Source organism: Schistocerca americana, chromosome 1 (genome assembly GCF_021461395.2).
Source record: "Schistocerca americana isolate TAMUIC-IGC-003095 chromosome 1, iqSchAmer2.1, whole genome shotgun sequence".
NCBI classification, from domain to species: domain Eukaryota; kingdom Metazoa; phylum Arthropoda; class Insecta; order Orthoptera; family Acrididae; genus Schistocerca; species Schistocerca americana.
The window spans coordinates 1,035,737,831-1,035,751,676 of NC_060119.1; the positions used below are offsets into that span (position 1 = coordinate 1,035,737,831).

Below are 13,846 nucleotides of genomic sequence, written 5' to 3' on the forward strand. Positions count from 1 at the left end.
GTCAAACCACAGTTTACGATACAAGTGAGCTTGCTCTGCAGAACGATGAAATGCGAACCATGCATAGTTGTTCCAACAATGTTCGAGGAAGTTCAAAGTGCTCAGCAGGTGGATGACCATGTGTTGACAGATTGTGGAGGACGCCAAACAGACAGACAGTGTAATGGAAAGATTCTGGCAGCAAACAAGGAAATGTGATGTCAAGCAATACGTAAGACTGTATGTCTTGTGCACAAAGCGCTGATCTTAGTCTTCAAAAAACCCCATTGCAAATGCTACCAGAAGTATTTAAGTGTTTTTTGATGACTGAACTTGATGTTTAAAGACATTGTAATAAGACACCTGCTGGAAATAAATATGAAATGACATTCATAGCTAATTTTTCAAGGCTCTTAACAATGGTGGCAATTCCTGATCAGCAAGCTAGTACAATAGGGAACAGCTGGATCTAAAATTTTGACTACCTAATACCGTAGTTACAGATCAGGACACATATTTTGGGGATTAGAGAAGTGTCCCATTCCTCCCGTCTTTGACCCATGACATCATCAGTATGATGGAAATGGCCATCTACAAACACAACCAACTCATAAACCCCGCACCATAATGAAGGCACACACCACAACACATGGGTCAAAGCAGACAGGTGGAATCCGACGCTTCCATTGACACAAATTATTTTGTATCAGACTTGATGAAACAGGTCTGACATTACTTCATATCTGGATATTATGAACAAGCTCGTTCTATCCACAGACTAATTGAGCATGGAGCACTTACATAATATCATTTCTAAATTGTTGAGCTATTATGTGAACAACAGTCATACAGACTGGGATATACATTTGCAATACATAGTTTGCATATTTAGCTCTTTAAGTTCATATCTGTACAGGTATCTCCCCTTGCAAGGGGGGGGGGGGGGTTTACAGTAGAAAAATGCTGTCACCTTTTGATGTCATGGTTCCGTAGTTAGGACTGGACAATTAACTAATTAAGAAATTTGCTAAAAGAATATGGGAAGTATGGCAGAAAGAAAAGAAAGTCTATACTAAAGCTTTGGAGTGACAGAAACAGTCCACACAGCATGCAAAATTATTGCAGTATCGAATGGATCAGTAGATATTGGTCACAAACCCCAGCATACCGAAGGGAAAGATGACAATATTTTTGATTAAGTATCAGAATCATTATCAAGTCATAGAGATGACTTCTCCAGTAAACATTTATTTTATTTTTAATTTATTTATTTATTCATTCAGTGATCATCTCACAATGATGTAGGAATTATCAAGGTAATACAATGCCAGTCAATGGGCCAAAATAAAACAGTGTACGTAACATGCTTTGAGAATAGGACAGTTGGTCAGCCATGGCCTTGATTAAAGCATCCTGACATTTGCCTTAGAATCCAGGAAAACCACTGAAAACTGAAATCGGGTTGGCTGGACGGGAGAGCTCCATCCTCCCAACAGCTGCCCTACCTCATTCAGTAGTTCTCTAATGAATACATTCACACACAAATTGCTCTATGTAACTTGCCATATAAAACAGTTTCCTCCTTCACTGGCCACACACTGAGGGCACCCGGTGATGACTCCTGACTGTTTCTAGTCACTTACTATGTAAAACATAAATGCAGTTTCCAACTAAAATGTCTATTTCCCATGTGAGTAGAGTTAAAACCTTTAGTTAAATGGTGGATTCATTGGCACAAGTCAAGAGGACAGAGTCAGGGTGCACTAAAGTGACTAGAGGTTCGGAAGCGTATACCAGTACACAAGCAGGATATGCGTAACATACCCTATGTATTGTCATGTGACAAATTTTAGCATTTAAGTTTAGCTGTGTTATGTCTAAAAGTTGTTTTATTCTTGTCAAATGTATTCAAAGTTGTGTTGTAGGTTGTTATAGGTCTGTAATTGGCACATATTATTTCTTTTCTTTTTCATTATTATTATTATTATTATTATTATTATTATTATTGCTATTACTATTACTATTATTACTATTGCTTAGGTGTTCTTGAAGAAGGGAGGAGATGATGGATGTTCCTTTTCGTAGGTGGTGAATCGCTAGGAGCAACCTGGTGGGTTGTGGTAATCCTAATGTTGCTTCACAATATGAATGCAGGAGTGATGCTTGCAGTTAACATTCTACCATTGGAGGCAGAGGTGTTATTTTCTTGACAATCATGTGTGTTGCTGTCAAGTCACTAATGGGCATTGATATGTGGGAGATAGGGAATGATGTCTATAGATCGCAGGAAGTGTTCATACAGCTGCATGAGGAAGTGCAGGATAACAAACTTCAAAAATAGAAAACATGGTCCAAGTATGCTGTAGTCTGTTTATTATTTGTGCAATTAGCCAGTTTCAAATGTTAGTCACTTTCAAGCACATATTTTAAGCTTCATGCAAAGTGAAGTGTAAAGCTTAAAAAATGTGCTTGAAAGTGACCCTCAGCTGAAATTGGCTAATTGCACAGATAACAAAACAGGTTACAGCTTACTTGGACTATGTTTTCATTCTAAAATACAGCTAGGCTGTGGACTCCCTACAAAAACAAAATTTTAATAAAATCCTCACTGAGGCGCAGGGTGAATACGAGGAATTGAGGTTGTCATATTGCAAAATAAGAGTCTGACACAAATCACTCACATTGTACCACAGAAGGTAGTTCATAGGATGAGAGGGTGGTTGGACGCAGGAAAGAAAATATTAAAAACTTATTTGGAACAGCAGACAAGGAAGATATCCAGGAGCTGAATAACATGTTTGGGCAGGTTCAAACTTTGACAGGCACTACCAAAGCTATAGTAGGGTGTCATACGATTCAGTTGTTGAACTTAGAGTGAGATGTTACAAACAACACCAAGATGGTACATGGCGTTAGCCCAATACACCCAGATACAGTGAAAAACAGTAAACAGTGATTTGGGAGAAATACAAAAACAATTGAGTTCGCTGAACAGCAAATTAGCAGCAGTCAGACTCTTACAAGCATTAGCAGATTGTCTCAATGATGCAAGAATTGAAGTGAGGTCACTACAGCAAGCAGTCTACCATGCAGTAAACAAACAGTTGAGTTTGGTATTACTGAAGCCATAACAATTCTTGACAGGGTTGCAACTAGCAGAGAAAGAATTCCTTGCAGAACTATGACAAATCGCAAAAGTATTGGAGGAAAACTTAGCAATGTTTTACCACACATCGCACGTGGATGTAAATACAGACCAAGCAAAGTTAGCTCAGCTACCAGAGATCCGAATGTACATTCAGTATTGATGTGACATGGTTCACCCATATCCAAAAAGATGGACAGTGATGGGGAAATAGGTTCTAGTAAAGATACGAGAGGTGTTCCTTATTTCTGAGCACGGAGAAGCTCGTGCTTTTATGTCACTAAGGAACCTCCGAGAACGTTTGAAGGAGGACATCACCATTTTTTGAGCCAGAGAAGTGTAGACTGATGCACAGACATGCAAGATGCAACTGTTTCTGAAGAGAACAAAGACAGCGGAATGTCAGACAGAAATATTGGCACAAAGGCCAAATTTTCAAAAGATAGGAGAACATTGGATATACTCAGTTTTTGCACTAGAAACTATAATTATGGACTACTATAAGGAAAGGAAACCTCAGGACATAGTAAAATTAGAGTTACGTGATAATAGTGTTTTGATGAAAGGCACAACTTGCAGGAAAAAGTTCTTGCTACCAGTTACACTCCCACAGGTAAGATTGTACTCCAGTTCATTGCCTCTGCATTGTACTGGCCAGAGAAACTGTTTGAGGCTCTGCCAACACAAAATCTAACTTACCTAACGACACTCTGAATCCTGATCTCGTAAATTTCTTGGACACACTGATAGCATCTTTTGGGCAATTGTTGCAACATATTCAGCAATATCACGAGAACCAACTCTGAGATGTGGTAACCATAAGTGTTATGACCACTAGTTATGCCATATGATTGCAGTTTACATACTCTAATTTTGTCTTGGGCATAGAAGTATAATCTTCCAGATTTACTGACCTATCAGATAACTGTCAAGTGGTTAACTATCATAAACTGAGCAACTTAGAAAAATAGAACTGTAAATTAATTTAACTTGTAAGGAATGGAAATAAGCATGATGGAACATAACTGAAAAAAGGACTCAAACTTTAGAATGATAATGTGTAGTAAGGAGGCGATCCATGTAAGTCAGCTTCAGAGAGCAACAAACTTTTGTATCATGTACAATTATGTAAGTAGATCTAAGAAATAGTTTAGAGGACAAACAGAGATAAAATTCAGGACGATTTTTTTGAAGTAGGGGAGTAGTGTTCCACAGCAGAATAATTGTACTGAGTAGGCTTAAAATTTAGTTTGTAAAGTTCCATCTGGTGAGCCAAGAGCAGAGTATAGTTTACTGCTGGGGTGATGTCAGTCACTATGTCAACAAGACACACCACCAATGCAGCAGACCTTGGAACAGGGAAGACAGAAATGCAAGCACTGCTGTGCTGCTGAAAAAGGCACTGTGAGGTAACAATATGTGACTGCACCACTCGAGCGCCACTACAAAATCAAACGTAGGCAGAACAAACCAAGCTCAGTGACCCAGAATTATCACAGCAAGGCCAAGGACCCTGATGGTTCTGGAAAGTGGTGACAAATGTGCTCATACAGCCAGAGCTGCTATGTTATAGATGTACCTCTTAAATAGATGGGCTTACAGAGCTCAAGAATGCATTCTGTCATGCTGCCATTCTGTCCGTGTCACCATAACCAGAGAGAAAGACCGTCCGTTTTAAGTGAAACCACAACACGCTGGTCAACGGTGGCTAGCTGACTTAATGATAGGCAGCCAACCTGATGCGTGCCACAGCTGTGTTCTCCTTCTGCTTCTTTTCCTTCTGCTGCTGCTGCAGCCGCCACCGCCACCTATTACAGGGTCATTGTGGATGAGGAGACTTGTGAGCGGCCAACCCTCCTCCAGTACTGGGTCATCATGGATAATCCGCAACGTGCCATCTTTGCATAGGCCAGACAAAGTGTGTCCAAGCAGCATCCTGGCTGAATTGTGAGCATCAGCTGCAGTCTTGGTTAATCCATGGTGGATGACCAGAGCTTAGCCTTCATGACAACCAGAGTAATTGGATCATAGTTGGCTGTCCCCATGTGAGTGTATGATGGGCTGTCTTCCAGAGCACGGGAGAAGTAGCCTCACTGAGTCATCACAATACATTCGGGTGGGTAGCAGCGCAGTTGCTTATGCCCACCCCGCCAACTGCATCTCTGGTGAAGTTATACCTGTATAAACTCTACTCAACCAGTAAATGTTATTACAGCTATTGCTGTATCACTAAAGTCCCCGGGCATGCACTGGACCACTCGGTCTCATTGTTTGCTTGATTTCCTGATCACATCACAACCCCAACTCTCGAACTGCAACATTGGCATCAGGGAGTGGTCTTCTGATAACTGGATGCCACAACATTTACCACTTTGTTATATATGTATGCTAGAGGCAGAAGTTACCAGGTAGCCTTTCTATTACATTCAGTACTTTGCTTAAGAAACGACATAACAGAATATCCTAATACATTATGGAGAGCTGTGTCTGTGACAGCACAATATACAATGGCTCACTTTTGTTCATTACTCACTTAAAGTCACAATGTAGGATACAAATTATAATTTCATAAGTGTAGAAGGCTTCAAATGATGGTAGCTGTTTGGCTTTACATAATGAGAGCAATCAGACAGATCCTGAAACTAATCATTCTTGTTTCAGATTGTTTTACGTGAATTTCCAGTGAAATGATGGACTGATAAGCAAGATGTTTACAAGAATAGTACGCATAAAAAAGGAAAAGAAAATTGAGGACTTGTTAGATGGAGTTAAGTTTGGCTTTTGGGAAGGTAAGATGCCGAAGAAGCAGTTCTAACTTCTTGCTAGATAATTGAATCAAGAGTTAAGGAAAACCAAGACACCATCATAAGATTTGTTGACTAAGAAAAATTGTGAAATAGTGCAAGATGTTCAAAATAACCTAAGACAGAATATTGAGAATGAAAGATAAAGAACTACATGCTCATATTAAAAAGGATGTAAGAAAGGGATGTAGTCTTGGGCCCCTACTGTCAGATTTGTGTGTTGAGGAAACAGTGGTAGAAAGATTATAAAGGTTCAATACTGAGATTAAAATTCAGAGTGAAAGTGTATCAGTGACAAGCTTCACTGAAATTGAAGGAGTCTTGCAGACTTTTGTTGAATGGAATGAGTAGTCTAACGAGTACAGATTGTGAATGGAGATAAAGCCCAAGAAAGATAAAAGTAATGAAGAGTAGCAGAAATGAGATTAGTGAAAAACTTGACTGGTGATCAAAAAGTGGGGCAAGATAAGGAATTCTGCTACCTTGGAAGCAAAATAACTTAAGACAGAGGAAGCAAGGATGGTGTATAAAACAGGTTAGCCCTGGCAAAGTGGGCATTACTGACCAAAATAATTCTGCTAGTATCATACATTTTATTTTTGAGGAAGAAATACCAGAGAATGCACACTTGGAGCACAGCTTTGTATGGAAGTGAATGATGGAATGTGGGGAAAATTGGAGAAGAAGAGAATCAAAGTGTTTGAGATGTGGTGCTACAGAAGGATGTTGAAAAATAGGACGACTGAAAAGATGAGGTGTGAGGTTGATCTCCGCAGAATCAGCTAAAATAGGAAAATGTGGAAATCGTTGACAGGAAGAAGAGAGAGGATGATGGGGTGTTTATTAAGATATTAGGGAATGACTTCTATAATAATAGAGGGAAACATTCCACGTGGGAAAAATATATCTAAAAATAAAGATGGTGTGACTTACCAAACAAAAGCGCTGGCACGTCGATAGACACACCAACAAACACAAATATACACACAAAATTCTAGCTTTCGCAACCAACGGTTGCTTCATCAGGAAAGAGGGAAGGAGAGGAAAAGACGAAAGGATGTGGGTTTTAAAGGAGAGGGTAAGGAGTCATTCCAATCCCGGGAGCGGAAAGACTTGCCTTAGGGGGCAAAAAGGACGGGTATACATTCGCGCACACACACACATATCCATCCACACATATACAGACACAAGCAGACATATTAAAAGGCAAAGAGTTTGGGCAGAGGTGTCAGTCGAGGCGGAAGTGCAGAGGCGAAGATGTTGTTGAAAGACAGGTGAGGTATGAGTGGCGGCAACTTGAAATTAGCGGAGATTGAGGTCTGGTGGATAACTGGAAGAGAGGATATATTGAAGAGCAAGTTCCCATCTCCGGAGTTCGGATAGGTTGGTGTTAGTGGGAAGTATCCAGATAACCCGGATGGTGTAACACTGTGCCAAGATGTGCTGGCCGTGCACCAAGGCATGTTTAGCCACAGGGTGATCCTCATTACCAACAAACACTGTCTGCCTGTGTCCATTCATGCGAATGGACATTTTGTTGCTGGTCATTCCCACATAGAATGCGTCACAGTGTAGGCAGGTCAGTTGGTAAATCATGTGGGTGCTTTCACACGTGGCTCTGCCTTTGATCGTGTACACCTTCCGGGTTACAGGACTGGAGTAGGTGGTGGTGGGAGGGTGCATGGGACAGGTTTTACACCGGGGGCGGTTACAAGGGCAGGAGCCAGAGGGTAGGGAAGAAGGTTTGGGGGTTTCATAGGGATGAACTAACAGGTTACGAAGGTTAGGTGGACGGCGGAAAGACACTCTTGGTGGAGTGGGGAGGATTTCATGAAGGATGGATCTCATTTCGGGGCAGGATTTGAGGAATTCGTATCCCTGCTGGAGAGCCACATTCAGAGTCTGGTCCAGTCCCGGAAAGTATCCTGTCACAAGTGGGGCACTTTTGTGGTTCTTCTGTGGGAGTTTCTGGGTTTGAGAGGATGAGGAAGTGGCTCTGGTTATTTGCTTCTGTACCAGGTTGGGAGGGTAGTTGCGGGATGCGAAAGCTGTTGTCAGGTTGTTGGTGTAATGGTTCAGGGATTCCGGACTGGAGCAGATTCGTTTGCCACGAAGACCTAGGCTGTAGGGAAGGGACCGTTTGATGTGGAATGGGTGGCAGCTGTCATAATGGAGGTACTGTTGCTTGTTGGTGGGTTTGATGTGGACGGATGTGTGAAGCTGGCCATTGGACAGGTGGAGGTCAACGTCAAGGAAAGTGGCATGGGATTTGGAGTAGGACCAGGTGAACCTGATGGAACCAAAGGAGTTGAGGTTGGAGAGGAAATTCTGGAGTTCTTCTTCACTGTGAGTCCAGATCATGAAGATGTCATCAATAAATCTTTACCAAACTTTGGGTTGGCAGGCCTGGGTAACCATGACGGCTTCCTCTAAGCGACCCATGAATAGGTTGGCGTACGAGGGGGGCCATCCTATTACCCAAAGCCGTTCCCTTTAATTGTTGGTATGTCTGGCCTTCAAAAGTGAAGTAGTTGTGGGTCAGGATGAAGCTGGCTAAGGTAATGGGGAAAGAGGTTTTAGGTAGGGTGGCAGGTGATTGGCGTGAAAGGAAGTGCTCTATCGCAGCGAGGCCCTGGACGTGCGGAATATTTGTGTATAAGGAAGTGGCATCAATGGTTACAAGGATGGTTTCCGGGGGTAACAGACTGGGTAAGGATTCCAAGCGTTCGAGAAAGTGTCTTTGATGAAGGATGGGAGACTGCATGTAATGGGTTGAAGGTGTTGATCTACGTAGGCAGAGATACGTTCTGTGGGGGCTTGGTAACCAGCTACAATGGGGCGGCCGGGATGATTAGGTTTGTAAATTTAGGAAGAAGGTAGGGGTGCGGGGTGTCGGTGGGGTCAGGAGGTTGATGGAGTCAGGTGAAACGTTTTGTAGGGGGCCTAAGGTTCTGAGGATTCCTTGAAGCTCCGCCTGGACATCAGGAATGGGATTACCTTGGTAAACTTTGTATGTGGTGGTGTCTGAAAGCTGACGCAGTCCCTCAGCCACATACTCCCGACGATCAAGTACCACGGTCGTGGAACCCTTGTCCGCCGGAAGAATGATGATGGATCGGTCAGCCTTCAGATCACGGATAGCTTGGGCTTCAGCGGTGGTGATGTTGGGAGTAGGATTAAGGTTTTTTAAGAAGGATTGAGAAGCAAGGCTGGAAGTCAGAAATTCCTAGAAGGTTTGGAGAGGGTGAGTTTGAGGAAGAGGAGGTGGGTCCCGCTGTGATGGAGGACGGAACTGTTCCAGGCAGGGTTCAATATGGATAGTGTCTTGGGTAGTTAGATCATTAGGAGCATTTTTATTCGTGGCAAAGTGATATTTCCAGCAGAGAGTACGAGTGTAGGACAGTATATCTTTGACAAGGCCTTTTTGGTTGAATCTGGGAGTGGGGCTGAAGGTGAGGCCTTTGGATAGGACAGAGGTTTCGGATTGGGAGAGAGGTTTGGAGGAAAGGTTAACTACTGAATTGGGGTGTTGTGGTTCCAGATTGTGTTGATTAGAATTTTGAGGTTTTGGAGGGAGTGGAGCTGGAAGTGGGAGATTGAGTAGATGGGAGAGACTGGGTTTTTGTGCAATGAGAGGAGGCTGAGGTTTGCTGGAAAGGTTGTGAAGGGTGAGTGAGTTGCCTTTCCGGAGGTAGGAAACCAGGAGATTGGATAATTATTTGAGGTGGAGGGTGGCATGCTGTTCTAATTTGCGGTTGGCCTGTAGGAGGATGCTTTGAACAGCCGGTGTGGATATGGGAGAGGAAAGATTGAGGACTTTTATTAAGGATAGGAGTTGACGGGTGTGTTCATTGACTGAGTTGATCTGTAGGTGAAGGATTAGGTGGGTGAGGGCAATGGATTGTTCAGTTTGGAACTGGTATAGGGACTGATGGAAGGAAGGGTTGCAGCCAGAGATGGGAACTTTAAGTGTGAGGCCTTTGGGGGTAATGCCAAATGTCAGACAAGTCTGAGAAAATAGAATATGGGAGCGTAATCTGGCTAGGGCGAAGGCATGTTTGCGGAGGGAATGTAAATAAAACTTAATGGGGTCGTTGTGGGGGTGTTGTGAGGGTGACATGGTATTAGAAGGTGGAAAGTGTAACATGAGGCTTAAATGAAAATGAAAATAAAAATAATAAAAATGAAAATAAAAATAAAAATATATGGGGAGAGATAAAGGTGAACTGGAAAGTAACTGGAGATCTGGTGTGAAAAAAGCCGATAGGTGTTGGTTACAGCTGGGCTATGTTGGACTTCGGGTTGGTAGACAACGATGTGCACAAAGGTTAGGAGGTTGTGTTGCCGCCAAAACACGTTAAAGGACAGAGAAATTCGGGAAAATTTCGAAAAAACTGCTTGTAAATGTATTAAAAGGAGTGGTTTTGTGGTGGCAGATTATGAAAATGAGGCTAACAATTGTCTGACGAAGAAATAATGACGTTAAAACCTGTGGGAAGCGGCTAAAAATTATCAGTGATGTGGGAAGAACGGAAGTGGAAATAAAGCAAAAGTTATTAGAACTAGCCGAAATGGTTGTTTAATAGGTGAAAGGAACTGTTTGTGAACTAGAAACGGTGGATTTTACAGCAGCGGTAGTGATGAAAACGGAAAAAAAATTTTTTTTCTGGTTATGGTTTGGAAGTGGGTTACGTATTATTGAGTATATATAGGCGGGATAAAATTGTATAGTAGATTACGTCCATCCACATCAAACCCACTAACAAGCAACAGTACCTCCATTATGACAGCTGCCACCCATTCCACATCAAACGGTCCCTTCCCTACAGCCTAGGTCTTCGTGGCAAACGAATCTGCTCCAGTCCGGAATCCCTGAACCATTACACCAACAACCTGAAAACAGCTTTCACATCCCGCAACTACCGTCCCGACCTGGTACAGAAGCAAATAACCAGAGCCACTTCCTCATCCCCTCAAACCCAGAACCTCCCACAGAAGAACCACAAAAGTGCCCCACTTGTGACAGGATACTTTCCGGGACTGGACCAGACTCTGAATGTGGCTCTCCAGCAGGGATACGACTTCCTCAAATCCTGCCCTGAAATGAGATCTATCCTCCATGAAATCCTCCCCACTCCACCAAGAGTGTCTTTCCGCCGTCCACCTAACCTTCGTAACCTGTTAGTTCATCCCTATGAAATCCCCAAACCACCTTCCTTACCCACTGGCTCCTGCCCTTGTAACCGGCCCGGTGTAAAACCTGTCCAATGCACCCTCCCACCACCACCTACTCCAGTCCTGTAACCCGGAAGGTGTACACGATCAAAGGCAGAGCCACATGTGAAAGCACCCACGTGATATACCAACTGACCTGCCTACACTGTGAAGCTTTCTATGTGGGAATGACCAGCAACAAACTGTCCATTCGCATGAATGGACACAGGCAGACAGTGTTTGTTGGTAATGAGGATCACCCTGTGGCTAAACATGCCTTGGTGCACGGCCAGCGCATCTTGGCACAGTGTTACACCATCCGGGTTATCTGGATACTTCCCACTAACACCAACCTGTCAGAACTCCGGAGATGGGAACTTGCCCTTCAGTATATCCTCTCTTCCCGTTATCCGCGATGCCTCAACCTCCGCTAATTTCAAGTTGCCGCCGCTCATACCTCACCTGTCTTTCAACAACATCTTTGCCTCTGCACTTCCGCCTCGACTGACATCTCTGCCCAAACTCATTGCCTTTACTAATGTCTGCTTGTGTCTGTGTATGTGCGGATGGATATATGTGTGTGTGTGTGTGTGTGTGTGTGTGTGTGTGTGTGTGTGTGTCCTTTTTTCCCCCTAAGGTAACTCTTTCCGCTCCCAGGATTGGAATGACTCCTTACCCTCTCCCTTAAAACCCACATCCTTTCGTCTTACCCTCTCCTTCCCTCTTTCCTGATGAAGCAACCATTGGTTGCGAAAGCTAGAATTTGTGTGTATGTTTGTGTTTGTTTTTTTTTCTATCGACCTGCCAGCACTTTCGTATGGTAGGTCACACCATCTTTGTTTTTTTTTATATATATATATATAAAAATCACCGCAGCCACAATTCCCTTGATACACAAGAAATGTCTGGTATAAAGATACGACAACAATAAAAATTAAATTTGGGTAACGAAATACAGAAAAAGTGGAAACAGTGTGTCATGTTATTAACTTCAACAGGACACCTAACCCAGAAGCACTTAAAAATGAAATAAGTGGACTAATATACATAGTCAATTAAATTAGGCATTGCAAGATGACACATTCAGCTAATTCATTGTAACCATCTGTAAAGCAGAACACAGTCCGTTAAACAGGAGTGTTTCACTCAGGGAGTCTTAAGCGCAGGGCATGCAGCACAAGCTACAGGCACTGTCCAAGCACGTCATCCAGAAGATTTCCACAGGTACTAGGAACAAAACTGACTGGAATCCTCCCATCGACACTCCTTTCTCTATGTTGTCCTCCCTCTTTGACTGCCATTGGACTGCCCCATTGCTCATCTCATTCATCCTCACAATATGCCATCAGCCACCAAGTGTCTTCCCCGTGTCATTCCATATAAAGTACAGCCCTTCTTGCTGCCTAGGTGTCAGTCATTCTGCTGCTCTCTGCAAGACTCCACTCCTGTCTTTATCTTGTGGACAGCAGTGATGCTAGCTGTGGGGCCTTTAAAGTCTCCAGTGCCTTGTCACCCACAATAAGAAAACTGCCTGCTGATTTTTGGCATCATCTGCTGAACAGGTTTGGACTTCCACTGTACCGCAATTATCACGGGCCCCAATGATACTAGTTTAGTGCCCCCTTTTCCTGTTTTTAAACAAGGAAGGGCTGTCTCACTGTAATGCTAACATATCTCAGGTTGTTTTTAGTTCAGTTACAAATTACTTATGTTGCTATAAAGGTATAAGGAACTTTTCCGAAACTGCATCCAACATATGAATACACAAAGCACCTTACAACACATTCTATCAATCATCCAATGTGTGTGCAAGTTTGAGCTGAGAAATATGAGCTCAAAACTTTGTTGCTAGTGCAGTTTCCTTTAGAACAGCCTGAACTGGGGCAATAAATCTGAGAATTTGGTGAGGCCCCCAAAACTATGGTAAGAACTTCTCCGACTTAACTAAGTCTGCAAAAATTTCTAGGGTAAACTTGATCCCCTATCTCATTTCTATTAGGGTATCTTCCTTTATTATAGTTCTTATATTTTTTCCATATGGGACCCTTAAAAGTCTCTTCTGGCCTAATACCATTTCTCCAGACTCTCTTAAGAAAATATCTTGTCATGATCTAAAATCTGAATACTGGTTTGATGCAGCTTCCTACACTAGTATATCCTGTACAGTCCTCTTTATCTCTGCATAACTATTGAAACCTACATCCTGCAAGCTACATCCATGTCAGCTGTACTGTGTTCATCCTTTGGTCTTCCTGTACAAATTTTACCCACTACACTTCCCTCCATTACCAAACTGACAATCCCTTGATCCCTTTAATATTTGTAGTATCAAATGGTCGCATCTTTTGATCAAGTTGTGCCATAAATTTTGTTTCTCTCTAGTCCCATTCAGTATGTCCTCATTAGTTATTTAATATTCCCATGACCCCATCTAATTTTCAGCATTCTCCTATGGTGCCACATTCCAAACACTTCTATTGACTTCTTGTCTGATCTGTTTACCATCCACAGATCACTTCTGTATAAGGCTACTCTCCAGACAAATATCTTCAGAAAATACTTGCTAACACTAAGCTTTACATTAGATGTTAACAATTTACTCTTTTTCATAAATGATTTTCCTGCAATACCCAGTCTGCATTTTATATCTTATTTGACAGTAAATCTTCAGTAGACCACAAATTAGATAGGGATTAATTAATCT

The 13,846-nt window shown here is 42.5% G+C and overlaps 1 protein-coding gene across 3 annotated transcripts in view; it reads left to right on the plus strand.

Moving 5' to 3' along the window:
• The window catches only part of LOC124616772 (3-hydroxyisobutyryl-CoA hydrolase, mitochondrial), a 33,719-nt gene that overhangs the window by 5,427 nt on the left and 14,446 nt on the right, over positions 1–13,846 (plus strand). Inside the window, exon 2 of one of the 3 annotated variants that reach the window (XM_047145164.1) lies at positions 5,786–5,913. The exons of the other annotated variants lie outside the window; for them this stretch is intronic. Coding sequence (XP_047001120.1) covers positions 5,887–5,913 — 27 coding nt within the window. The 5' untranslated portion in view covers positions 5,786–5,886. The remainder of the gene's footprint in view (positions 1–5,785; positions 5,914–13,846) is intronic. 3 annotated transcript variants of the gene reach the window in all.